The 24,251-nt window shown below is 47.1% G+C and overlaps 2 protein-coding genes across 3 annotated transcripts in view; one reads left to right on the top strand and one right to left on the bottom strand.

The window, feature by feature from the left end:
• Positions 1–2,013: 2,013 nt before the first annotated feature.
• On the bottom strand, positions 2,014–17,969 carry BDH1 (3-hydroxybutyrate dehydrogenase 1). 2 transcript variants are annotated; one of them, XM_063338023.1, is made up of 8 exons: positions 17,836–17,969; positions 16,459–16,590; positions 13,368–13,440; positions 11,809–11,919; positions 6,513–6,654; positions 4,989–5,141; positions 3,106–3,600; positions 2,014–2,350 (listed from the first exon to the last, which is right to left on the bottom strand). In XM_063338023.1, exons 2-7 carry the CDS (start codon positions 16,539–16,541, stop codon positions 3,131–3,133), a joined length of 1,032 nt encoding a protein of 343 aa, XP_063194093.1. In that variant the 5' UTR covers positions 16,542–16,590; positions 17,836–17,969; the 3' UTR covers positions 2,014–2,350; positions 3,106–3,130. The 2 variants fall into 2 exon arrangements, with proteins under 2 accessions (XP_063194093.1, XP_063194091.1); XM_063338021.1 differs by having other exon boundaries at positions 2,014–3,600.
• Positions 17,910–24,251, top strand: part of LOC134517015 (D-beta-hydroxybutyrate dehydrogenase, mitochondrial-like) — an 18,891-nt gene continuing 12,549 nt past the window's right edge. The window contains exons 1-2 of the mRNA XM_063338024.1: positions 17,910–18,100; positions 21,882–21,992. Coding sequence (XP_063194094.1) covers positions 17,990–18,100; positions 21,882–21,992 — 222 coding nt within the window. The 5' untranslated portion in view covers positions 17,910–17,989. The remainder of the gene's footprint in view (positions 18,101–21,881; positions 21,993–24,251) is intronic.

Below are 24,251 nucleotides of genomic sequence, written 5' to 3'. Positions count from 1 at the left end.
AGAAAGTTCTGAAGTGGGTAGGGCTTCATGATTTCCTCATTAAGGCTCAGAACAAGATGTAACAGCTGTAGTTAAAATTACCCCATTTCTGCTGCCTCCCACCACACAAAGGAAAGTTATTTTTAACTCCAGGTTGCCCAAGGGATGCTGCACAGTGACATCTGTTGCATCATTGCCAACGGTCTTTGCTTGGCAAGAAATTTAGGAAGAGAGAGAGCCCTCCCTCCAGCCAGTTGGGATCAGACTAGAGCCCGGGGCTGGGCACCACTGCAAACTGACCCCTCTAGGCTCCCCAGCTCCTCCCGAGGGGGCAGAAGCTCCCACCGAGACAGCTCTGGGAGTGCAAAGAATCAGGTGCCCAGCCAAGTCCTCTTTTGCTATGCTTTTGTTCTTTTTAGTTTTCAAATAAACTTGGTGGGCTGAAGCTATTCCAGGAGCTGCGGTGGCACCGTGCAGGCAGGACCTGGAGTGCACTGAGTCGCCTAGGACAATCATGCAAAACCAGAGGGGATTAGCTTTTAATGCGCTTCTCAGGGCAAACCCTGAAATTGTGGGATTGCAAAGATCCCAGAAGGAAAACTAGCTAGCTTGTTGCTCTCCTGGCCATGGATAAGCCACCAAACTCCCACAGAAACCTAGGAATGGCCATGATGCACAGGAGCATCCTCCCCATCGTCCGTGGCCACACAGTCCCCTGTGAATCACGCTGCAGGGCAGCGGTACTGTCACATCTCCTCTGGCCCTGGAGCGGTACCACGGCTTCAGAGCTCCCTGTGGGCACCTCATGCAGAAGAGAAGCCTCCAGAAGAGATGCTGTGTAGATGTGAGCGCAGTCATCACTTCGGCTTTACCTTTCTGGCTGGGAACGAATGTGACACTGTTAAATGTCTGCTACATTTGCTCTTAGGCATCTCTGAGCTAAACTGAGAGAACTCAGCTGCGCACTCAGTCTTTTCCACATCTAACTTCATTGATGTCTGTATTAAAACCCAGCAACTGGGAGCTAGCATCCCAAGAGGAATTACTTTTTTTGTGTAACTTAGCATCTTGGGGCTAAATTTTTAGACTACAAGAACTTTTCTTGTAAAGGCTTTTCTCTTTCTGCTATGTCATCTGCAGCAAATATTGTTATCCAGGTGTTTTGCTCTGTCTTGCAAGTTAGCCCCGTGCCTGCTGGGTCTCTTGTGGGTCATACTTTTACGTTTTGTCCCCGAAAGAAGTTCATATGTTGGAAAATGAGGCACTAGCACCCTGCACCACAAGATGCAGCTACCACTGCTAGGACTCTGGAGATCACCACAAAGGTCTGGAAGCTGGCAAGTCTCTCCCAGGTTTTTAGTTTGGATTTGTCAGTGACCTGTTCTGTGCCTGGCCTGCTGAATCACCGCCATCCCCCTCCCCTCTTCAGAGCTCAGTTTCTCTTCCTGCTCCCTGGGAATAATCCATAATAATCCTTTGTAATCTGCGTGAGTCTGGTACAGAGGCAGATTTAAGAGCTGTGAATACACAAAGCCCAGGGGTTAGGCACATTTGTCACGAGATGCAGAATACATCTGGTACTCATATAGAAGTCCCGTGCTATCCAAGCCTTGTGTTTATCTGTGTAAGACCCAAGACTGCACATCAGCCTCCAAAAGCAGTGCGTGTGCATAACAGGCATGAACCTCACCAAATTAAAAAAAAAGCACCACGAGAGAATATGAGCTTCTCACCTTAAATATTTAAAAAATAAAGAGAGGGAGCCTCTGAATTTTGTTATCATTCCTGTATACATTTATTAAGCCAAAGGGGCTTGATCATGTCACGGTATGTTACTAGAGCATGTGAGATCCCTTCTTTTTAACTTCACTAACAATGGTTATTTTAATTACTTTTTTTTTTTGCCTTTCAGCTTAAAAAAGTGAACTCCTTCTGCATTCCCTATGAAAGACTCTTTTATGGTTTTTTTTCTTTTCTTTTCTTACAGTACAAAACAAACGTTTCTCAGACGTGTAAACAACCATCATGGAAATGAAACTGCTCATAAAGTTAACTTTATTGTTATGGACATTCTGTTGGATTTACATCATGTCAGATGTATTTCAGCTCAGTGACTCCTTTGATGAGAGTTATTACTGTTATCATCACCTGCACTGCAATAGTGCCTGGAGGCCCTGGTGAGGGTTAAGGCCCTTCTGTGCAAGGTGCTGTACAAATACTTCGGTGTAACTCTGAGGTCCCTGGTAAGAATGGCTTTCGCTGATGTGACTACAACCCTCCTGCTTCCCTCTGCTCAGCGGTGATCCTCCCAGATTACAGGAGCTGGAGTGAAACTCTTCTCCAAACTAAGCCTGGAGCTGATGTTCAATTACTGTTGAAGAGAAGAGAAATGTTACTACGGGCCAATCCTGACGCCTGCGGACCTGTGCGTAAAGCTGCTCACACTCACAGGAATGCTCATCTGAGTAAAAAACTCATGTGGGAGAGGTCTGCTGGACTGAGTCCCTGGATTGTTGAACCCCTTTGCAAGAAAGTATGCAAGAAAAGCAGACTGGTTCTTTTTCTGTAGGTTTCGTCAGTATAATTCTAAGAGAGAAAGGGACAGGATCAGTTGCTCAGTTTCAGCACCTTGAGCATTTTGAGTTCTGATCCCTAAAGAAGTCTCTGCTCTGCCTTGTGCTACTGTGACCAGGCCTGGAGAAGTCTATTGGACGCTCTTGGTCATCAGGAGGCAGTGATTTGCCATTACAGCATGGAGGGCCTCTGTTTTATGGTGTGAAGGCTGCGTCCTAGGCAGGAATTGTGGCGATTGTGTTCAGCCATCAGCAGATATTATTCTGAAAACACTTCAGAAGAATTACAGTTTAAATAATGATTTTAACTTGACATTTGAGGTGAAAAAAAAGGATTACATGAAATAAATAGCAAAGAATCAATGTCCCTGCACAAACATAACGTATTCCTGCCTATGAAGCATCCCTTACAAATTACTGCCCTGTAGGTTATGTCAGATGTTTAAATGAACCCTTTAGAGCTAAAATACAGTACTCTGGAATGAGGTTAGAAAAATTTAAAAAGGACTAATGGGAAGCGTGTACAATGCTCTCTTTAAAACAAATTTCCCACCTGGGTAGCCTAAGAGTGGGAGGCCTCAGTAGACATAGAGCCGATCTGAAATGGCAGCAGGCATGTGCGTCATAATCTGCATGCGCAGCCACCAGTAGTAATCCATGGGGTGGTAGCGCGTGTAGGGGGTCGTGGAGGTGAGGGCGTGGGCGACGCTTTCGATGACCGGCGAGGTGTCTGTCGAGCCACTGTTGCAGTACGTCTCCATCTTGCTGACCTGTTCATCGAAGTACTTCCTGCCATAGTCTTTGCGCACTATCTCAGGGAGCTCGTCCCACATTTTGTCGGCTATGGCTTTGATTCGCTCGGGGCTGTACAGGTTGGTGGCAGCTATGAAGTTGCCAGGCTCCACGATGCTGACCATCACCCCCTGGGGCTGCATTTCATACCGCAGGCAGTCGGAGAAGGCTTCCACTCCAAACTTCGTGATGCAGTACGGTGAGCGGGCAGGACTGCCCATCCGACCCATCATGCTGCTGATGTTCACCACACGACCTAGACAGAGGCCGGGAAAAGCACAGCTGAGCTGTGGAGCTGATCCAGAGCAGATACCTGACACACACCACCCAAGAGATTCCTGAACGTGCATCCACCAGCCCACTGCACATCCGAAGGGGCTGCCTGGCAGACCTGCTCGTGGCTCTATCTGAGCATTGCTGCCCTATGCAACGGCCTTCAGGCAGGAGAACAAGCTCATTGCTTGTGCTCCCTGGCTCATTATAGTTGAGGGAACAGGCATATGGTGACACGCAAAGCTCGGTGCTACAGGGAAGAGGAGAGGCTGGACAGAGCCTGCACGGTGGGAAACAGGATTGCTCAGCAGCAATCAGGGCTGAGCCCAGACAAGAGCAAAGAGCAGCAAGGAAAGCCTCTGGCACCCAGGTTGAGCTTGTTTATTTGCAAGTCAAAGGCACAAAATCCAGGAGCACAATGGTGGCTTATAGTGTCTGCCTCTTAAAAGGGAATGGATTGCTCCTGCACCACAAACGAGCAGAGCCGTCTAAACCCACTGCACCCTTTTCTGTGTGACAGATGGATTATGTCTCCAGGCACAGAGCTGGGGACTTTCTCCTCTCCTGAAGCCATCCATTTTGGCTGGGGAGAATGCTGGTAGGAGACTGGATGCTGCAGAATAATCAGAGGTTGCAGTTCTCTGCACTTTTTATCAGTGCTCATTGCCGAGCTGTGTTAGAAAGAGAAACTTTGACCACAGAAGTGGATATGCTTCCATGGTGGAAGAAATGCTGCCTGGGCCACATACAGCCCAGGTCTGCAGCACAGGACAACATTGTTAACGTCTGCAGATGCCTCAAGAGTAAAAAATACTCTCATTTAGTCAGGTAGTTGGCTCCAGTACAGGAAAGCTTTTGCCCCTTTATGTTGAGACCCACGCAACCTCCAGGTCTGCATTCCTTTGCTGGACAAACCCATTTGTAACAAGCTCCCGAAGTAACACAGCGCACAGCTGACAACTTCCCTGCAAGAAGCACTTCACAGTACACTGCTGCTGCCCACCCTGCCAGCACTGGCACAGCTGGTTTTTGTATAGAGGGGAGGATTGCTCCTGGCATGGGAATTTATAATGAGCTGCAGCTTCTGAGCAGGTAAAAGAAGGTACGACAGATTAGATCGTGTGTGGGATGTTGCAGGAGAAGGCAGCACAGATGGTATTCATGACCGCTGCTTTGCCGTGTAACTCAGAGCGGTTAGGGAATCTGCCATTTGTGTTCATGCATGTTCACACACTCTTGTCTGTAAAGGTATGAAGGTGGCCAGTGGTGCAGAGAGAAGCATAACAGACCTTTTAGCCTCTAACACAGCAAGACATGGGGCAGGATGAGGGACCTGCTCGAGGGAGTGCCCATAAGGAGGAGATCACTCACCCTTTGACCTCCGGATGAGCGGGAGGAAAGCCTTGGTGGTTCGCACAGTCCCCCACAGGTTCACTTCAGCTACCTCCATGTAGGTGTCCATGCTGGTGAACTCAACTTCCCCGAATGTGGAGATTCCAGCATTGTTAACCAGCCCCCAGAGCCCTAGAAGACAAAATCAAGCATAAAGCTCTCCCTCTGTGAGACTAATGAGAGCAGCGTGGAAAAGGCCCTGCTAATAGATTACTGAACAACACAACAGGGCTTTTCGTTACGACTTGTAATGACAGATTCCAGACAGAAGAGAGTCCAGAGCGAACTTCAGTCTCCTGAGCAACTATAACCGCAAACAGGACCTGCCTGTACTGCCCAACAGAGCAGCCACAAAGTACCATGAATAAGGCTTCCTGGGAAGTTCTACATCAGCAGAGAACTTCAGCCTTGTCTAAGCAGTTCTCCTTGCCACTCTCTTTATCCATCGTGATTTTTTTAAAAGAAGCAAAATATAGTCTCTAAATGCAAATAATAAGAATAGGAAAGACCTTGTAAGAAACAAAAGAGCAATTCTTTCCAAGTAAAATCCCTTGTGTCACCACAAGAACTAGAATGTCTGCAATGCTGTGAAGGGGGACGTAGGCATGCTGTTTAGAAAAACTCAATGTTATCTGTTGACTGACTGTGTCCAGATCTGTGTTCCCAGAAGCAGCCCAGAAAAGGTAACTTCATCCTGGCCTATGCTTGAGAATACAGGGCTAGAAAACTTCATTTATATAGAAGATCCATATGTAAAAATTAAATATAAAAAAAAGTAGAAGAAATAGGTTTGTGCAAATTCCAAAATAAAACATTACTGGTTGTTTTGCTTTTAAACAACCTTCATGTGTTGAAGTGTGTATGCTCTTTAGGGGAAAAATGTCATTCACCAAAGGGTGGAAAGGTTTCAGGAATGCATGAGCAACTGGGATTTTCACCGTACTGGAGCAGAATTTGCTGTCATCACATCAGCAGAATGAGGTAGGCAGGCTAAGAAAGTCAGTTACAGCTACCCCCTCAGCTCTGAAATCTATAATGTATGGTAATATCTGCAACAGCATGAATGATACTCAGCTGGCTTCATGGAAAAACCTTTGGAAAACTCTTAATTTACTTTGCCTTTTGAAAGTTTTGGGGAGACATTTCCATTGCTAATCCCCAATCTTTGGGCACTAGCCAGGTTTTACAACATAAAGGGAGTCACAATAAACTTCAGGTCACAGGAATAAAGCACTAATCCCAGGGCCTTGAACACCTCCCTGATTTCTGCTAATGTCCCTATAGGAGCTGGTGGAGAAAAAAAGCAGTTTTCTTTGTAGATGCCATCTTAAGTGGCGAGCTGCTTTCTGATATGGCACAACATTTAAACGGGCCATCTGCTCTGCACTGCTGCCCCTCAAAGCTTTGTGCCCTTCAACCATGTGCTCAGCTTTTGAAATATGCCCTGAAAATGCTCTCAGAGTCCAGTTGAGGGAGCTCCTGCCACCTATGTGACCCGTGTACCTTTCTCCGGGTCCTCCAGGCTGCTGTTCACGTGCTCCACTGCTCGGTCCACTTCTTTGCTGTCACACACGTTGAGCTGGACAGTTCTCATTCGATCACTCTTCATGTTGTCCAGATCCTTGGAGCCACCCTCTCCCTTGTCCTAGAGGAGAACAAAGCTCTGGTTTGAATCTGGCCAAAGAGCTTGTGTAGAATATCAAATGCATAGCAACCATGAAATCAAGCAAAAGAGAGTGCACAGGGCAGTCACAGAATAAGCAGGACACTCCTGCAGCTCTAAGAGGAAGGAGAACAGACAGGGCTGCTCCTGCAGAACACCATTCCTCGAGCACCTCCATCTGACCATGAACCCTGCCACGCAGTCAGCGGGTACCAACTGCTTCGACTGCCAAGAAAGCAGCCAGAGCTGGGCATGCCCCAGCAAGGCAACTCCTGCCCAGTACAAGCTCCTGAGTTCAAGATATACCCCACTGCTGCAGTGGTGGGAATGTGGTGCCACCCTCACTGTAGCTTGCATATGGGTCACAGCAAATAGCACAGCGGGGATATGGCATAAAATAGCCAGTGAGTGGCTGCACATGTATGTTGCACATGCTTCTCAGTCACGTTGCCAGCTCTGGGAGTGACAGTCCTAGAAGGAGGACTGCCTGCCCACTGCTCTCTCCCTTCAGCTGATCTACTCACACAGCTCCCACTGCCTGGAAACCTACCTACTGCCTCCAACAGACTCCTACAGAGTCCAATCATCAAGTGCCTGGCCAGCTCGCCTGCTAGCAGTTCTCCTCAATGTCTTTTCAGCATTTTGCTCTCTTCTCTGCTCCCTCCCATGAACTTTTTTTTCACTCCCATTTCCCATCTCCACTCTTTTTTTCTCAGCTAAGAACAGATTCCCCCAGTATACACATATCCACTCACAGCCCAGCCAATTAACTGCAGCCAGCCGCTGAGATACCTTTCACATGGGCCAGACGCTGCTAGCAACAAGGCCGCCAAGCCCAGAGCTAGTCCCTTCACAGTGGTGAAGCCTGGCTACGGTGCTTCTGGGATACACACATGGGATATTAATATGTGTTTGGGACTATCCCTGAACCGTTCCCATGGTTATAGGCTACTGGACTGTGCTGGCCATTCCAGGATACTTTTGTAGAGGAAGTGAGGTCTAGCTCTGAAAATAATCACATCCTTGTCTTTACTGTAAGCAACTCCCTCTGTCCCCTCAATATCATCCCTCACTAGAAGTCTTTTACTCTTTTAACAGGCTAGACACAGAGCATGTCCCACAGGATCATCTGGCAGCTGCTCAGCTCTTCTTCCCCCTCTGTTCAGCCCTCCAGGTAGCCCCACTTGCTGTGTCAGCATGAGCAGGCAAGCATCAGAATGCTCTTCACTCCTGATAGATGAGGCTTTTTTGGATAGAGAGCTTTTTTTTCTCTGGGGTGGAACAGGCCATTTCTTCATAGGAGGGCTGTTTCCTGACTGCCGAATTACATTAGATTGTTTTGAACACCTAGAGCCACAGGTACTCCCCATCAGAGACTGCCAGCAGTCAGTTGTCAGTGAGATGGTGCTTGCCTCTGCAGTCTGAACCCAGGCTGCCCATTTACTCCCCCGAGCAAGAGTTCCCTTCAGACACCACGCTTTAGATACCACACAAGGGTGGCGATCCATCCCCCTGTCTCTGTGCCACCCATCTTCCAAAAAACCTTTTCCTGGCTCCTCCCATTCCTGGGCTTATCCACTGTACTCACAGACAGTTCACTAACTTAGGTACCTGACATCTCCTCCACCGTTCCTTATTCCACCGCAGACTGTTAATACCGGTTAGTGTTCGTCCTTAAGAGAAGGCATCTACTGCACTCTCTTCACACGGAAGCGTATTGCATACAAAATGGAGCAGTTAAAAGTCCCATGCACAGCTTAGTGGTGTTTGTTTTTACGGTGACTGAAAATGAGAGTTTTGTGCTAAGTTTGCTGTGCACTCAAAAGCACTGTGGTGCCAAAGCCAGTGTGTATGGCAAAGCACTGAAAAGCATACAAGTGGCACATGTGGGAATGCCAACAGGGAATCAGCAAATGCAAGCATGCAAGTCCCTTGGAAATAGCAGATATGGCTAAAGGGAAGAGGAAGAACAATAAGGCCAAAGTGCCTCTTTCCCCAGTTCCAGGTCTGTGAGGTGCTACAAAATCTCTGGGCCACAGCAACACACCAACCTCAGAGGCCTTGTAAGCTCTAATAGGACCTTCACAGCATCCTCTTCTTCCTCCCTTACATGGTTGCTGAGCATCCCCAGCCAACATCCCTCCTCCCCTCCTACCCACATGGAGGTGGGTACTTGGACAGGGACCCTTGGGGCTGGGATCCTGGCCAAGAGTTGGACTCTGGGCATTAACCCAGACACACAGGGCCATTCCCTTGGCTCTTCAGAAAAGGCAGATTGGTGCTGTTAAAATCAGGCACCCTGTGATTGTGTCATGCTTTCCTGGCACGGGATGCAGCCTGTCCCACAACCCCTGGGCCCATACACAGCACTGGAAGGACCTTCTCATGCTACACCAAGAGACCAATACATCTCTGCTCTCAGCCCCAAGGTCCACTGTCCCCATGACAAGAGGGCCCAGCTCTTGCATACCAAAAAATCACAACACTGCCTCATCTTCCTCTTTCCACGGTCACCCTTTGGGGCGCATGAGCTTCAGCTTGTATCTTTATCAGTGTGTCCTTGAAGTGGTATGTAACACCCCGTGGCTCTGAGTACTCTTGTTGAGCCCTACAGTAATAGACCTGTATGCTGGCTTGCTCAGATAACCTCTGCCTTCTCCTCCCCCTACAAGCCCCAACAGGCCCGAGCACACAAAGCAAAGCAAACAGGGGTTCCATCACACTCCTGACAGCCGTGACAAACATCACATATGTCCACTGGTAACAGATACTGATGGAAAAATACCTTCTTCATCTTGTGTCAGCTGGCTCCTCCAGCTATTAATCAAAGAGGAAAAAATAAGACAGCTGCAATGTGATCATTCATTGGATCCAGTCTACCACTGTCTTTTGGCAATGAAGCATCAACACAACTCTCACATGAATATATTTGCCAGTGAAAACGTTAGGAAGAAACTGTGTGTGAAATAGCACACTGTTAGCACAGATTCATCCTTGGGGTCCCCTCAGTCATGGCTCTAAACACCTCTCTCAGGTTTCCTTCAGTAAAAATAGTCAGGTGCTCAGGATCTGGCCACTTTAGGAAACCTTTCTTGGTCAAGAGTCAGCACTGCACACACTTTTAATCTGCAATAAGGATGTGACGTTCCTAAGAACAATGCATACCCTGAGGACACGATGGCTCCCCAAGCTGGAGTATGCTTCTGATGTGCAGGTGTGCTGTGAAAAACAGCCTTTGAAAATAACACTGAAGTTTCATAGCCATTTCCTCTCTGTCACGGCTAGGTGAAATATACCCAAGCACAAGATAATGCTTCTTATTTCTACCTCCACTTTTACGTAGTATCTAAAACCACACCAAGCTTTTTCTGCCCCTAAAATCAGCACCAGTAATAATTACACTCCAATCAGAATTCTGCTTATGATGTTGCTAGTGAAACCTGTGTCACAATGAGAAATCAGCTCAGTCTCCTGCAGTTGTTTTAGTTCTACAGAGCAGTTCTACATAAAGTATATGGCCTGAAGACACATAGGAGGCCAACCAGTTAATTAAGGAGCTTTGGCATTTTACAGTGTTTTTCTGATGACAACTGCTGTTACCAGTCTTGCCATAGTCACACAGATTTTGGAACATGGGATGTAAGTCCACCTAAAGAAGCAATATTTAATTACACAATGATACAGCAAAGCTTTCTGATGATTTTTGTCAAGGAAACAAATATTGATCAAAGGCTAAAAGAGTTCTGGCATGCTGCTGCATGTCAGCTTATGTCAAAATTGTCAGAGGCCAAGATTTTCCACTAACATGCATTCAGTAGAATGAGTACTGAAGACACCAAAATGGAAGAGAAGTTTCAGTGACAGTTAAAGACATGCTCACTGAAAATTGTGTCTTTCTGGCAGAGGAAGTGAAACCCAGAAGTAAATTTGCAGCTTTGAAATTTTTGGCTCCTGTCAACATAGAGGCAGGCTATTATTCTAAACAGTGGTTTGTAAGTCTGCAACGTTCTTACATTCTCTAACATTGATCTTCAGTTATAAAGGCTGAGTAGAAACATCTGCCAAAAATGTATTCATCTACCCGCTCTCTTCTTGACACCTTTTGAAAAGCAGCAGTGTCTAAGTGTCTTGTTCTGCTGTGAAGCCTGTAGAGGGAGCTCAGGTTAACAAATAAACCCTTGACCCAGAGCTGAGACACCACAAGGGACAGAGCCATCAAAACACAAACTTCTCTTTTGAAAAAACGCAGCAGAAAGAAACTAGTAATTTAAGCAAAACTTAGTAATAATGGAAAAAATAACAGCAGAAGAAGTATTGATAACATTAAAAAACAGGTGGCAAGTTCTCTTTAAATAATATAACTATTCAAGATACATTTATGGTCATGAGTGAGCTAAAACATTAGGATCAAAATAACTGACCCACCCCAGGATATCCCGAGGAGTAAGTTTGTTTCTGTTGGGAAATGGCCGCGCAGCTGAAAAAATGCAGTGCTTCATAAGGAGAGAGAGGCTAAACCTCTCTCCTGTCCTCCACGACCAGGCCATCTCTGACTGCCATACAGAGCGCTCCTGCAGAGTGTATCAAGACTACGTCACTAAGCTATTTGTGGCCTGATTCTGCTCCCTTTGCACTAGTGGAATTCTATCGCCTTCACAGCGATTTCAGGAGACCCTCAATACACACTGAGGCATGGCTGTACTCATGCGTATAGAAAAATATGCTCCTACCACATGCCATAAAATCACTGGTGGCTTGGTGTATGTCACAATTAATCAAAATAAACCCTGCGTAAATATGTATAGTCTGAGAGCAGGGCGAAAGGTCCAGACTCAACCTGATTCCAAAATTTGTTTATGGATAAGCCCATAAAATTAGATTTGGCGTTCCAGTCCACCAGATATGGAACAGACCACAAGGTGGCGATTCAGATAAAAACCTCACAAGATACCGTTCAGGCCTGGTTCTGGTCTAGACCAGGTTACGCTCTATGAAATTCAAGCACCTGCGTCTTTCCCTTTGGGCTACCAACCACCCTCCCTCTCCTTGACAGAAAGCTTTGCAGAATGAAGACTGGATTTGCTATGTGTCTGTCCACGTGCCATAGGTGAAGAATACACTTTTTGTTTTCCCTACCTTTTGCAGGCAGCCAGCATAAATAATGAACCCTTTGGCATGAAGGTGCTTCGCCAAGGCAAATCCAAACCCTGAGTCACAACCTGTTATAAGCACAGCTCTGCTGCCAATCTGCAAAACAAAACAGAACAAAATGCACTGGAACTGAGTATTTGAAATCAGTGATTTGCAGTGCACAGAACAAAACCATGTCCTTGGCCAGGAGCAGTCCGTTCCAGGGACTTTCTCTATACTCATTGCCAGCTACTGCCACCCAGTGCCTCCTGAAGACAAGAAACAAAGGTTTCGTATCAAGTTCACTCCAGTGAGGCAGGATCACAAGACAAAGAGAAGTTGAGCAACTCTGGCAACAGGCTCTCAAGGAAAAGAGACCAAGCAAATCACCATGCTCTTGCAGTTCACATCCATCTTGAAATCTGAAAATATACCAGACAGTTCCCAAGGCATGTCTTCCCATCAGCAGGGACTGTTCCTGTATGTTCAAAGCAGGCAGGAGTCCACTATTCTGTGCTGTGCAGCCTGCAGGGCACGGGCAAGATAGGTTGACTGAAGAAAGGATATGGGTTAACCTTACTGACCTCATCTTTCTCTATCCCGTAAACCCTCTAGCACTGGGTTTTAAAAGCTAAGCAGAATCAAGCGGGTTTAATATTTGAAATTAAGACCACTTGGTCATCAGTCTTTTTGTTTGGCTGGTTTTTTTGGTCGTCTTATTTTGCTAACTTAGGATTTAAATAGAAGTACACCTCCTTCCTTCTCCAAACCCCTTCTTCTAACGCAAAGATAGGTAGCAGTTTAGTGACATGTTAAAAACTGCATAGTGTGTCAGACATTCCAGAAACAAGTGCATGTGCAGCAAAGTGCTGCAGTGGGTGGGATTAGGTAATAGTTACTTGCAATTCACTCCAACTCATCTCTTTTAACAAACTAGAAATTTGGCTTTCCCCAGCATACATCATACAGTGTGATCAGGATCACACTGGAAGTCCAGCAGTGATGCAAGGACCCTATCTGGACTCCTGAGACCCAGGGTTATGGAGCAAAATGTGCATGCTCTAGCACTGCTACAGTGCTGAGTTCTGTGCCACAAGACAGGCAAGAGGGCAAAACATCCCCCTTTCTTTTACCTGGCACTGTTCCTGGCAAGTTAGCACCTTCAAGGAGACAGCTGTTAAAGAAGAGGGCCACTCTCCAGATCAAGAGGTGAGGACACACCAATTTATTTACATCTCTTTATACAACCATACTCCAGAAAGTGTGCTTTATTAAAAATTTGTCATGCAAATTCCCTCCACTCTAAGGTGGAAGATTTCATTTGCCGAGTGAGTTCCAAAAATAGAAAAAACCCACTAGTCTGATTGTTTATTTCCATCCCTAGCAGCATGTACCGTGCTACGTCAATGGCAGCTCTGTGCTAGGAAAGAATGTGGAGTATGTTGGAGAGGTCCAGCTCAGAGTCTTTCTGGCAAATCAGAAAGAAGAATTTAGTCAACAGGCTTCAGGGATTTTAAAACCCCAGCTCAGCAGAACTAGTTCCTGGAAACCACAATCACACTCACCTGATCAACTTCACTTGCATAAGAGCGGCTGCCACACGGGGACAAGACAGGGAAGCAAAACCTTTGCACAGGCCTGTTAAAAAAGAACAAACCCAACAATAGAACAATCAGGCATGGAATATCTTGTCCATACCCTGGTGCTGCAGCGTACACATGAAAAGGAATGTGGTGTTGCCTATATAAATGATGTAGACTGTCATTTGAGAAGACAGAATCCAGTCTACAGTTCTCCTTAGTCTGAGCCTGTTTCCTACAGTATGAAACATTTGTTTCTCAGAAGACTTTGATGCTATTTCCAGCTGCAGAAGCTGTCTGGATATTACCAAGAATTCCAAAGCAGCTCCTGGTCTGGAGGCACAAAGCTGTTTCCACCCACAAAATGGGTGTTTTCATTTCCAACAGCAACAACGCTCTCACTTAGAGTTGCACAAAGCTGAGGTAGGAGAAGTTATTAATTTATCTGATGAAAGTATTCTGCTGTGGCATTGTCTCTGATACCTAGCCTAAGGTTGAATCTGCTTGGATCTATCACACTGCTTTTACACACAGGTCCACCCTTCTGTCATCTTGGGTGACATTTCTCCCTCTGCAGTGCCTACGCCTTAGATACTCTTAGATTTTATATCCCCTTTTTGCAACCGTTAAGCTAAGAGACATTATATCTTTGAGCATACCTGCCATGCAAACCTGAAGCTCCTCTGCACAGTATGTCTGACTCCCAGGAAGAAAAACTGTGTTCATAAAGACACACCAGAGCAAAGCAACAATGCCTTCCAGTGACATTCTATTTAGAAAAGCTATGCTACCAGTAGCATCACGCTGTCTTAGGTCTTGGCATCATTCATCAAAACCGGGCCTAGAAAACACACCAGAGTGACCCTAGCCTCTGTCCTTGCCAGCCACCTCTCTGGATTATACCAGCTTTTTCATTTTTGCTTCGGGCACTGGCATTGCCCTCTCAGAGCCTTCTGGCCTTCCGCTAGACTTGCTGTACTTCATCTACCCTCTGGCCCCTCTAACAACATCTATCCTTCAGCAGAGCTTATCTTTCAGGCCGCTCTTCTGTCTTCTAAGTGAATTTGCATAATCATTCACAATTATCTCCTGCTAAGACATCACAGGCACTCCCAGAGTGACCTGTGCTACACTGAACAGCAATCTGCGGACACCCTGGCCTCTGAGCTGCATCTTGGGAAAACAAGGCTAGAAAAAAGGTCTGCTCGGGCAGAAGCTTTGAACCAGATGGGAAAGGAGCTGATTTATATTCGGGCAACAGTGTCTGCTCACCTCTCTGCAACAGTTTAGCTCTTTTTCTAATTTTGAGTGTCACAAGCCAAATCAGCTCTTGAAATAGCTACAGCAATTTAATTGCTGCAAAGGTCAGTCCTCAAGCAAAGTCTGCGTTAACATCACTGACCTGCAATCCTGGCTTGGAACTTTTATCTCAACAAGCTTCTTGGGGTGTCTCAAAGTGCCCAGGAGTGTTCATAACATTTCTTTTAGTTGCATGAACTTGATTTTTATTTTTCAGTGTCATGTCTGGTCCTGTTATTTCACTGCAGAGCACTGACTTGCTGCACTCTATTCACATTAACCTGTAGAGAATAACTACTTGACATTTCTGCCTACCTTGACCTGAAGGCAAGGGCATAAAATAGATGCCGGCTGCTGATCAGCAGGAATGTCATCAGAGGAAACAGCTATGATGCATACGCGATGTTAGCCCCCGCAGTACACTACTACACCATGAGCCATTTTTGTCATTCTGCATGACTGAATTCCAGAGACCACAACTGAGAGCTTTAAAATGCACAGATGGTCCTCGAATTGGATCTGTGCTTGTAACCATGCATTCACTTTTGTTCAGTTACACCAAAAAAGGCAGTCCTCAGCTTGAAAAGTCAAGTATATAAATGCTACCTCAGTGCATTAAGATACTGGTATAGTGACAACACTGCCTTTCAGATGAACAGTTCTATTTCCATTTCAGGTTTAGCAGCTTGTGGGTACTTCAAAAAATTCAACACATTTTTGCCCTGACTACAAGACACACAAAGCACAAATACACAGCAAGCAGAGCAAAAGAAGAAGAAAAAAATGCTGAAAATTCTTTTCTCAAATTAATAAAGCATTAATTTGTATTTTTAAGGCCACAGCAGACTCCTGCCAGTGCAGCTTTGGTGTGGGGGAAGTCAATAGGAGATAAAAGGCCTATGTCTGTTTGCATAGGAAATCTCTAGCAGCTTAGCTATCTCTGGTCTCTACTTCCTTGTTGTCACCAAGGGTCACAGGAGCACCCTTGACGGTGATGGTGCCAGACACCACTATCAACAGCAGTAGAACAACACTGGAGGTGGCAGCTCTTGCTTAGCAGGCCATGAGCCACTTTTAAATGTTTAAATGTTTCCACTGTTTGGAAACCTTGCCCTAAAGCAAAGCCAGTAAAAGCACTCAACTTGCTTTGAGTTTGGACTAGTAGGGTTCCCATCATATAGCAATATATTTTCAGAGCTAGGAATTAGAATTAAGCAATTTTCTGTTCATGTTCAGAAAAAAACATCTTCATTACCCAGCCCACCTCCACTTCTCACTAAAACCCTCCCTCTCAACTTTCTCATTTCATGTGATTCATTGCCTCTTTAATGAAGTCATAGAAATATACAACAGTTCTTTGCACTGCAGCAAGGCCTGCTTGCTGATATTCAGGAATAAATCCTTGACTTGACACTGAATGTTTTGACTGCAGATTATTGTCCAAGTGTAAAAAAAACATGTTGCCAACCCCTCCTTGCATATAGAGTCCATCTCCTCTGCGCTCTGTTCAATGACTGAGCCCTGGCACAGGCTGTCCAGGGAGGTTGTGGAATCTCCATCCTTGGAGATGTTCAAAAGCCATCTGGACACAGTTATGGGCAACTAGCTCTAGGAGGCCCTGCCTGAGCAGGGTGGTTGGACCAGATGACCTCTAGAGGCCCCTTCCAACCTCAGCCACCCTGGATTCTGTAAATAAACTGTCCCACTAAAGTCAAATGGGCCCTCAGTGTGTGCTTTACTCAAGATGTCACTCTTTCTTCTCTACCAAGTTACTTACCTAAAGCCATTCCGTGTGTCCTTGAAATTCAGGGCTTTCACAGAGAAGCTCAGGAGAGGCCGGGACAACTTGGTAGCCAACATGCTTTCAATTAACACACTCTACCAACAGCAAGACTGTTCTTCCTTAGCTCTGCAATACAAGATAGCACCTCTGTTTCGGTTGCTCAATTATTTTGTAAGTCATGCTGACTCCATGTATTTCAACAAGAAAATAAAGTCCAAAGGAACTCATCGTTCCCCCTTGCAGTCCCTCACACTGAGATAAACAGCTCAACCTTCAATCACCTCAAGATGCTTTTAAATAGGAAAAAGATTATAAGTAAACTGACAAGCAAGGAGGCATTTAAAGAAAATGACAATTTCCCCTCCTTTAATATATCTTTAACTGTATTGTCTGAAACAGCTAAAAATTAAGGTATTTACATGGAATATATTATTTCAAGTGAGCTATATGAAATAATTTTAAACTAAAATATAAGTTCAAGTCATGGGTGATGTTACATGTTCCCAAAGCAATCCTTGGGCTTTACAGCTAGTACAGCCATGTGCTTAAAAATACATTTCTAATTAAGTGATGCTGCTGATGCTGGACTATGCACAGGGAATCACCATTAAACTCACTATGAGGCGAAAACAGCTCAAGAACAAAAGTTAAGTCCAGAAAGTTAATTTCAATCATATTCATCTTGGATAAAACAAACAAAAAAAATAATCAGAAAATCGGTATCTAATTGCTAGGACTTATTTGCATCTTTGCCGAAGAGCTGCTGCGGCAGCTTCAGGGCCTGCTGGGAAACAGGCCTCGACTGAAAATCTGCGAAATTACCACAAAAAACGCAATGGTGGGGCACCGAGCTCGCAAGGGGGAGGTCTAGGCTGGGGAGGACCAGCTGGCTCCGGCAATCCTGTGGAATTCGGCGGTTTTGATCAAAGTCGGTGGCCGGCCACGCAATTTTTTTTTGTGAGGAATTTTGCCGGGAGGAGGCGGGGGGACGGACCTGCCCCGGGCAGGCCCCACGCAGGGGCGCGGCCCCCGCCGCCGGCAACGGGCTCGCCAAGGACGCGCGGGTGCGTGTCGGCCCCGCGGAGGAGGGACACGGTGGCCCGGGGCGGGGGGGACACGACCGCGGCCTCCCACGCGTGATCGCCGCGGGGCGGGCTGCAGGCGGAGGCCGCGCAGGACGGGGGATGCCGGCGCCTCCCGCCGCGGCCTGCCCCGCCCGGATGGACCCCTCCCTCCCCGCGGGCGGGCAAGGTCAGCGGGCAGCCCAGCAGCCAGGAGTCCGTTGTTGTCGCCGTCACCCTTCCCGGCCCGCTCGCCCCCCTCCCGTGGAGGCCCCGAGGCGGCGGCGGCAACGGGCCGGCCGCGCATTACCTGGAGCCGGCGGGCCTGCCGGGCGCTGCTGCCGTTTGAATGAGGCTGGGCCCGTGGCCCGGCTGCCGGGGCGCGGTGGGGGGCGGGCCGGGGGAAGGGCCGGGGCGGGCGCGGGCGGCGGCGGCGATAGGCTGCGGCCGTGCGGGGCGTCGCCATGCTGCTGCTGGCGCTGGGCGCCGCGCTGCTGCTGGCGGGCGGCGGGCGGTGTCTGCTCCCCCGCCTCCTCCTCCTCCTCCTGCCGCGGCGGGCCCGCCGCGCCCTGCCCGTGAGTACCGCGGCGTGGGGCCGGGGGGTTGCGGCCATACTGGGGCTCGCCGGGGGGAGGCCTGTGGGGACTCCCCCCGCCCCCCGGGCCCAAAATGGCGCCGCGCCTTCAGGCCCGCTGCGGTTTAACCGGGGCGGAGGCGTTGTGGCTGCGGGCAGCTGAAACGGCGGTGCCCCGGTGGGCGGCTGAGCTGGTGCAGACTTAAGACGAGCACTGAGAGGGGAGACGAGACGCCGAGAGCCTCGGGCAGCTGCCGGCCCCTCAGACGGGGCTCGGCCGGGGCGGCGGAGCGGCTGCCGGCCCGGGCCCCGCCGTGCGGGGGCGAAACCCGCCTTATCGCACGGGGATGGGTGGGGGTGTGGGCTTTGTTCCAGCGCTCTACATTTGGAAGTGAGTAAAGGGAGGAAAAAAAGCCCTGTGAATGAACAGAATTGCATAACCAGTCACTTCTACGTGTTATTAAAAAATAACACAAAATGTCAGGGGTTCTTTCCCTGGGTTGGCATTCACTGAGCTCTTGCCTATGCTCCACAACCTTTCCGCAGGAAAGCGAACACGTTTTTGCTCCAGGGCCTCCAGCTCAGTCCAGCCCCTCTGCAAGTCCCACCTGGCTCTTCTTCCATCCACTGTGCTCCTCCGATGTTCCCCATCCCTGTCCCACCTGAGAAAATACCTTCCCTTTAGTGAATTCTTTCAGTTCCTTCTCTTGGGATTGAAAACCTCGACTTCCTGACTCTGGAAAAAGGGAATAAGGAAAGTTTACTGCACAACCGCTCTCATGTGCAAATTAGTCTGTTTGATAACAAGCGGATGGTCGGGGGAGGGCATAAAGGGGGACAGGATCCAGAAAACAAGTGACACGGTAGGAAAAGATAAAATCTAGGCAAGCACGGTGGGTTCCCACGTTGTCTGGAGAGACTGAGAAAGAAGATTCACTTTCCTTAGCCTCTTTTGCAATAAATGTGTACAATTTTGATGGATCATCTGCATGCATAAAATAAGTTCTACTATTTAATAAAGCAATCATATCCCAGTCAGAAAAGTTAGTGAGTGTGTGCACCTGAGCTAGCTGCAGGTTAAAATCGGGCTGCCTCGCTGGGGCTGTTTGAACTGTGTGTATTGCAGTGCTGTGGATCAGTGTTACCCTGCCCAGATGCCACAGCTGCACCACCAGTACAAGAAGTTACCCTCCACTCTTAGCAGGTCTCAGGAGCCCCGGCAGCACTGTGCATGAGTGCCGTCTCCTGGGCAGTGTTTCTCGAGAGCGTCGTATGACCGTTAGCAAGTAAGGCACCTGAAATTCCTCAAAACGCTGATTAAGGTCACTGTGATGCCTGCTAGAGGGGTGATAGCTGGTCCTCTGCCTGTCCCAGCGCTGTGTCAAACTGCGAGCTGCAGATTGACCTTATCAGACTCCAGAAATGGGGCCCATTAGGCCTTATCTTGGGACTTTCAAAAGATAAGGTTGATTGGGCTTTTCCGTGTTTGGAGGTTTTTTGGGGATAGGATCTTTTTGGCTGGGAACGGGGTCAACTCCCTGCTCTCATCCCTGGGAGCTCTCTGTCCATCAGGCATGGTACAAAGACGAGGGCAGCTACCAATGTGAGATCTGTTACATCCCTGGAGTTTTTGCGTGCTCGTTATTGCTGCTGGGGCCTCAGTCTGTTGTGAGCCATGCTGCTGTAGCACATGCTTTATTACCAGAAATTAGGGTAATAGTAAATAACAAATAATCACAGGAACCTTCTCATACTGTAAGTTGTTCCTCACTTTTCTCCCCATTATAGACAGCTGAGAGGATTTTTAAACTTCCTCCTTTTTGTGAACATTTTGGTGGGTTTGGTTTGTTGTTTTTTTTTAACCTGAGAAAGCAAACCAGCTGCTGAGAGCTAAAACTAGATGCACGCAGGAACACAGCCCAGTGATTTGCTTTCAGTTCCTGCAGCTGAGCTCTGTCCTTGTTAGACCGGCTAATGAGGGAGCTGATGATGGCTGAGGATGATAATGACCCATCGTCTCTGGAAGTGATCACAACTCCTTATCTCCTGTTCAGTTGCTGCCTTTTGGGGAAGCCTTTTGTCTTTAGAATTCAGAGGCAAAGGGTTTAAGGAGGTGAGGTAGAGAAAAAAGTCAAATCCTTTCTTCTCCAAGGGTCAGGTTGCTGAATTAAGTGTGAGGTAGCCTTGGCAAATTCTGTCATCTGGTTAATACTTGATCCTCATCTCTCTTGGAGTTGTGTCACTGTAAATTAGATTGAGACCGAGTGGAGTATATTTAATTCTCACTTACGGTATATCCTTCAGCTGTAGCTATCTTCAGAGCTTTAGTAGAGCTGGCTTGTAGCTGGGTGCTCTTCGCCTGAGTGTAGGTATTGTTGTTAATGTGGGTGTTTGTATGATAAATGCAGGATAGACTTTTAGCCAGTTCTCATTTCTACTTCAGATCCTGACTCCCCTTTGAAAGCAGTAGCTTCACCTTGATATCCAGGGCAGGACAGGGTGTAGCTCATTTGCTTATTGCTCTCTGCACATTTTGAGTTTGTGCAGTAATGCTCAGATCACTATCACCCTGCAATTATTCCTTATTGCTACTCCACTACCACGCATGTTAGCAAAATGAGAGATCGGAGAGCACCAGTGATTGCCCCATTTATGTCTGAAAAAGTGGCTGGACAAGCTGACACAATTCATATGTAGGTAGTATAAAATAAGAATGCGTATTCCAGCTGTTTATACAGTAACAGGGGTTGTTAGTTGCAGATATCTCTGCAGAGATAGACGTGACCTCACTTCCTTATTGCATTCTCTAGAACTTTATTACTATATCAGGTTATTGCCTCACGGATATGGTTTCAGTTTAAGCAGTGTGCAGCATTGCAGCTGGGTGCCTGCAAGTTGGGCTAAGCCTCATGAGTTCATTGCATCAGAGCTGTGGTGAGGAGAGCAGGGGAGAGACGGCTTTCAAGGAGAGAAAGGGCGGAGGTGCGGTATTTCAATATATGCTTCTCTTCAGGATTTGGGATTCTGTTTTCAGATCTATTGCAAGCCTGTTGTGTCATATCAGACGGAGTATCAGTCTTCTCTCTCAATTTATCCGTCAGTCAATAATAATGTAGGAGAGAACCGTAGGATTTGAGAAATTGTTCCTGTTAAGACTGCAGTGTTTCAGAAGGAAACCCTAACCTGTAGTCACATTCTTGTGTGCTAAAATACAGCATGGAAAGTACTGCAAAGAGTGGGAGTAGGTGGAGAACAGGCAACAGAGTCACTCTGCAGTTAAAAGAGCTGCTGTGCGGTTCAAGCAGGTGACATACTATCATTTGGATGTTTTCTGTGCTGCTCTTTCTCGTAATGCCTATGAGCTGGTAGATCATTAACTTCTTTTCAAATGTTTCTGTTCTGCTTTGCCCACTGATGCTTGAAAGAGTGAGCTACTGTCCTATCTCAGGTATCAAGGCATCACAACTTGTTACAGAACAGCAATTGAATAAATTTATGGTTTCACAGTAGTTGGGAGCTGGTTGTGTTTCTGCACAGGAATTTTGTCACCTTGTGTATGCTGGTTGACCTGACAGAAGCTCCACTGAAATTGCAGGGTTTAGACTGCAGTCAGGTTAGTGTGCAGACAGGTACATGCCCACCATGGCTTACAGCAGGAGTTGTACCTCCCGAGCCCCGGCTGCAGGGCTGAAGGCCGCTCCTGTGCTATGTCGCTGGGTGCTGGTGGTGCCTGCGGCATTGCAGTATCTGATGATATCGTATTACTGTCTTTCCCCACACAGGCTGAAGGGAAGGCGGTGCTAATAACAGGCTGTGACAAAGGTTTTGGACATGCCTTGGCAAAACTGCTCCACTCAAAGGGATTTACTGTTTTTGCTGGATGCTTGCAAGTGGTGAGTAGTAATATTGATAAAAATTCTTTTGTGAATGGAGAAAAATGCTTCTCAAGTGACAGCCTCTTCATCTGCAGCTTCCGTTTACCCTAGTCCAAGATCTGGGGGAAGTGCAGTGGGCAGGGATCATTACATCTTCCCTTGTTTCATCTGCCTGTTGCATCTTGTCATTCCTGTAATTCTGAGCTCTTTAGGACAGGGACGTCTGTCAGCTGCCTGTGTGTACAGCAGCTTGCGCGGTAGGGCACTTTTCACTACTGAAAGCCTCTCAGCAATACTGCAACACTCTCAATAAATCTGATAGTCCAAGATTGCTATGGCACTATGGCTTCCTGTCTTCCCTGGCATCTCGGTTGCTGACTTTCATACTGTCTCTTTCCTTCGGGGACACTCTCCTCAAACTCATCTTCAAACCGCCTCTCCTGCCTTGGTCAGGTTCTGTTTCCAAAGTGTCTTCTCCAAACTGTGCTTCTACAGCTTCTGTAGAACTATTCAGTTTCTGGATAGCTGAATAAGCAAATTTACTGTACGTTTCTGGTAGGTCTCACCCTCTGTCACCTGTGTTTGGCAGATTACTTCTTGTAACAGATCAGTTTAGGCCTACTGAATCAAAAAGGGTTGCAGACGCATCATCTCAGTCCCTGCTATTGCAAGTAACTCTGTTGTGTAATGCTCTTCATAAAACTGGGCCAGCTACACTGCCATCTCAGCTGGGGTTTTACCCTTACTATGCTTTTTTTGCTGTTTTGATTGTCAAAACTCATATAATTTCTGACATGAATTGTTCAAAATTGGTTAATTTTGGCACAGGTGCTCGGGGAGTGATGACCACAGATTCTTGAGTAGTGTGGAGGGGGAGAACAAACATAAAAACCTGGCCCTCCTTGCCAGTGTGATCTCAGTGGAGGTTACGTTCTTCCACCCCACCAGAAGGGAAAGTTATTATCAGCTGACACATTGTGTAACTTGAGAGCAAGAGTGTCCTGTTGGAAAACGGCCATTATTTGGAAATTTCCATGTGCAGGCTCTGTAAATCCTTCAGTAATCATGTCATATGCTGCTTTGGGATGTCTGACTCTGTGGTGATAGCAAGTCAGGCACTCACTTTGCCAAGCAGCAGGTGTAGGGAACAGAAAGGAGAGGGGAGATCGGGTGGTCTGAGAGGGCTGTTCAGAAGGCAGCACACTACTGCGGAGCAGGGAGGGCCACACTCCATCTGAAGCCACATAAAGAACAGAAATGCTCCCGAAGTGAGCCCTGTTTGCTTGTTTTATTGATGAAAAAAAAATTGCTTCTTGTTCACACATTACCTGTCCCAGAATGTTTGGGAAGCTCTCAGCATCTCTCATCTGGCCTGGCAACTTCTTACCCGCGGCCAAAACTTTCGTGGTTCAGTACTTACACTTTGTATGAAAGTGGAAAATGCATCGTCAGTCATAGTTGATCTGCAGATTACTTTCAGGAGCTTGACTGAGCACTTGACCCTGAAGGGGCAGAGAGTGGGAGAATGTGATTTTTCTTGTTCTGTGTGTTAATAAATTTTCAGGAGACCTGGACTCAGTGCCCTAGGATTTCACTTGTGCCTGTTTTTTTTCCCCTGGATTGTTAGTGTGGTCTTACCTGCTGTTAGGTGCATCTGAAGGTCAGGGTCTGGTGGTATCACAGTTGTCTGGGTAGCTGTTGCAAAAGTAATACAGCCAAATGCTTCCTATGGTTCTTGGGACGGGCAGCATCCTTGTGGAACAGCCTTGTGTTGGATGAGGGAGATAATAGCCTAGACATTTAAAATTTGATGAGCAGGAACTTTCTGAAAACCTAATGGTAGAATGCCTGTGGGATGAAAATGTTTATAAATCTAGAGCTGACTGCTTTGAGAAAAGGAAGTTTATAGTGACTGCAGAAAAGGATGATGGATCCAAAAGAAGCAGGAAACGTCGGTGAAGGCAGGGAGCTGTTAGGTCAGATCACTTGAGAAGGACAAGGTATGAGCATATGAGTGATTATTGCTGATAAGTGCAGGAGTGCACGTGCGGCTAAGGATGCAGCTACCGTGTGGTAACATGACAAATGCAAGGAAACTTACCCTGTCATGAGAGAAGAGTGAGCTGCTGTAGGTTCACTGCAGGGTCAGAGCAGGTATGGGGGCAGTTGTCCTAGAGCAGATGCCAGGCAATTAGTTCACACGTAGTTACTCCATCATCACTTACTTGCATGCTTTTATACTGAGAATTAAAGGATCCCTGATGTACTAGCCACCAC

This window comes from Chroicocephalus ridibundus, chromosome 6, assembly GCF_963924245.1.
Source record: "Chroicocephalus ridibundus chromosome 6, bChrRid1.1, whole genome shotgun sequence".
Taxonomy (NCBI): domain Eukaryota; kingdom Metazoa; phylum Chordata; class Aves; order Charadriiformes; family Laridae; genus Chroicocephalus; species Chroicocephalus ridibundus.
This window is presented reverse-complemented; position numbering and strand designations above follow the sequence as displayed.

Excerpts from the sequence above, each read along its gene's own strand:
- BDH1 (XM_063338021.1), bottom strand. The coding sequence starts at position 16,541 with ATGTTGGCTACCAAGTTGTCCCGGCCTCTCCTGAGCTTCTCTGTGAAA. Across the intron at positions 13,441-16,458 it reads GACACACGGAATGGCTTTAG|GCCTGTGCAAAGGTTTTGCT; the intron begins GTAAGTAACTTG and ends CTTTTTTAACAG. Across the intron at positions 11,920-13,367 it reads ATGCAAGTGAAGTTGATCAG|ATTGGCAGCAGAGCTGTGCT; the intron begins GTGAGTGTGATT and ends TTTGTTTTGCAG.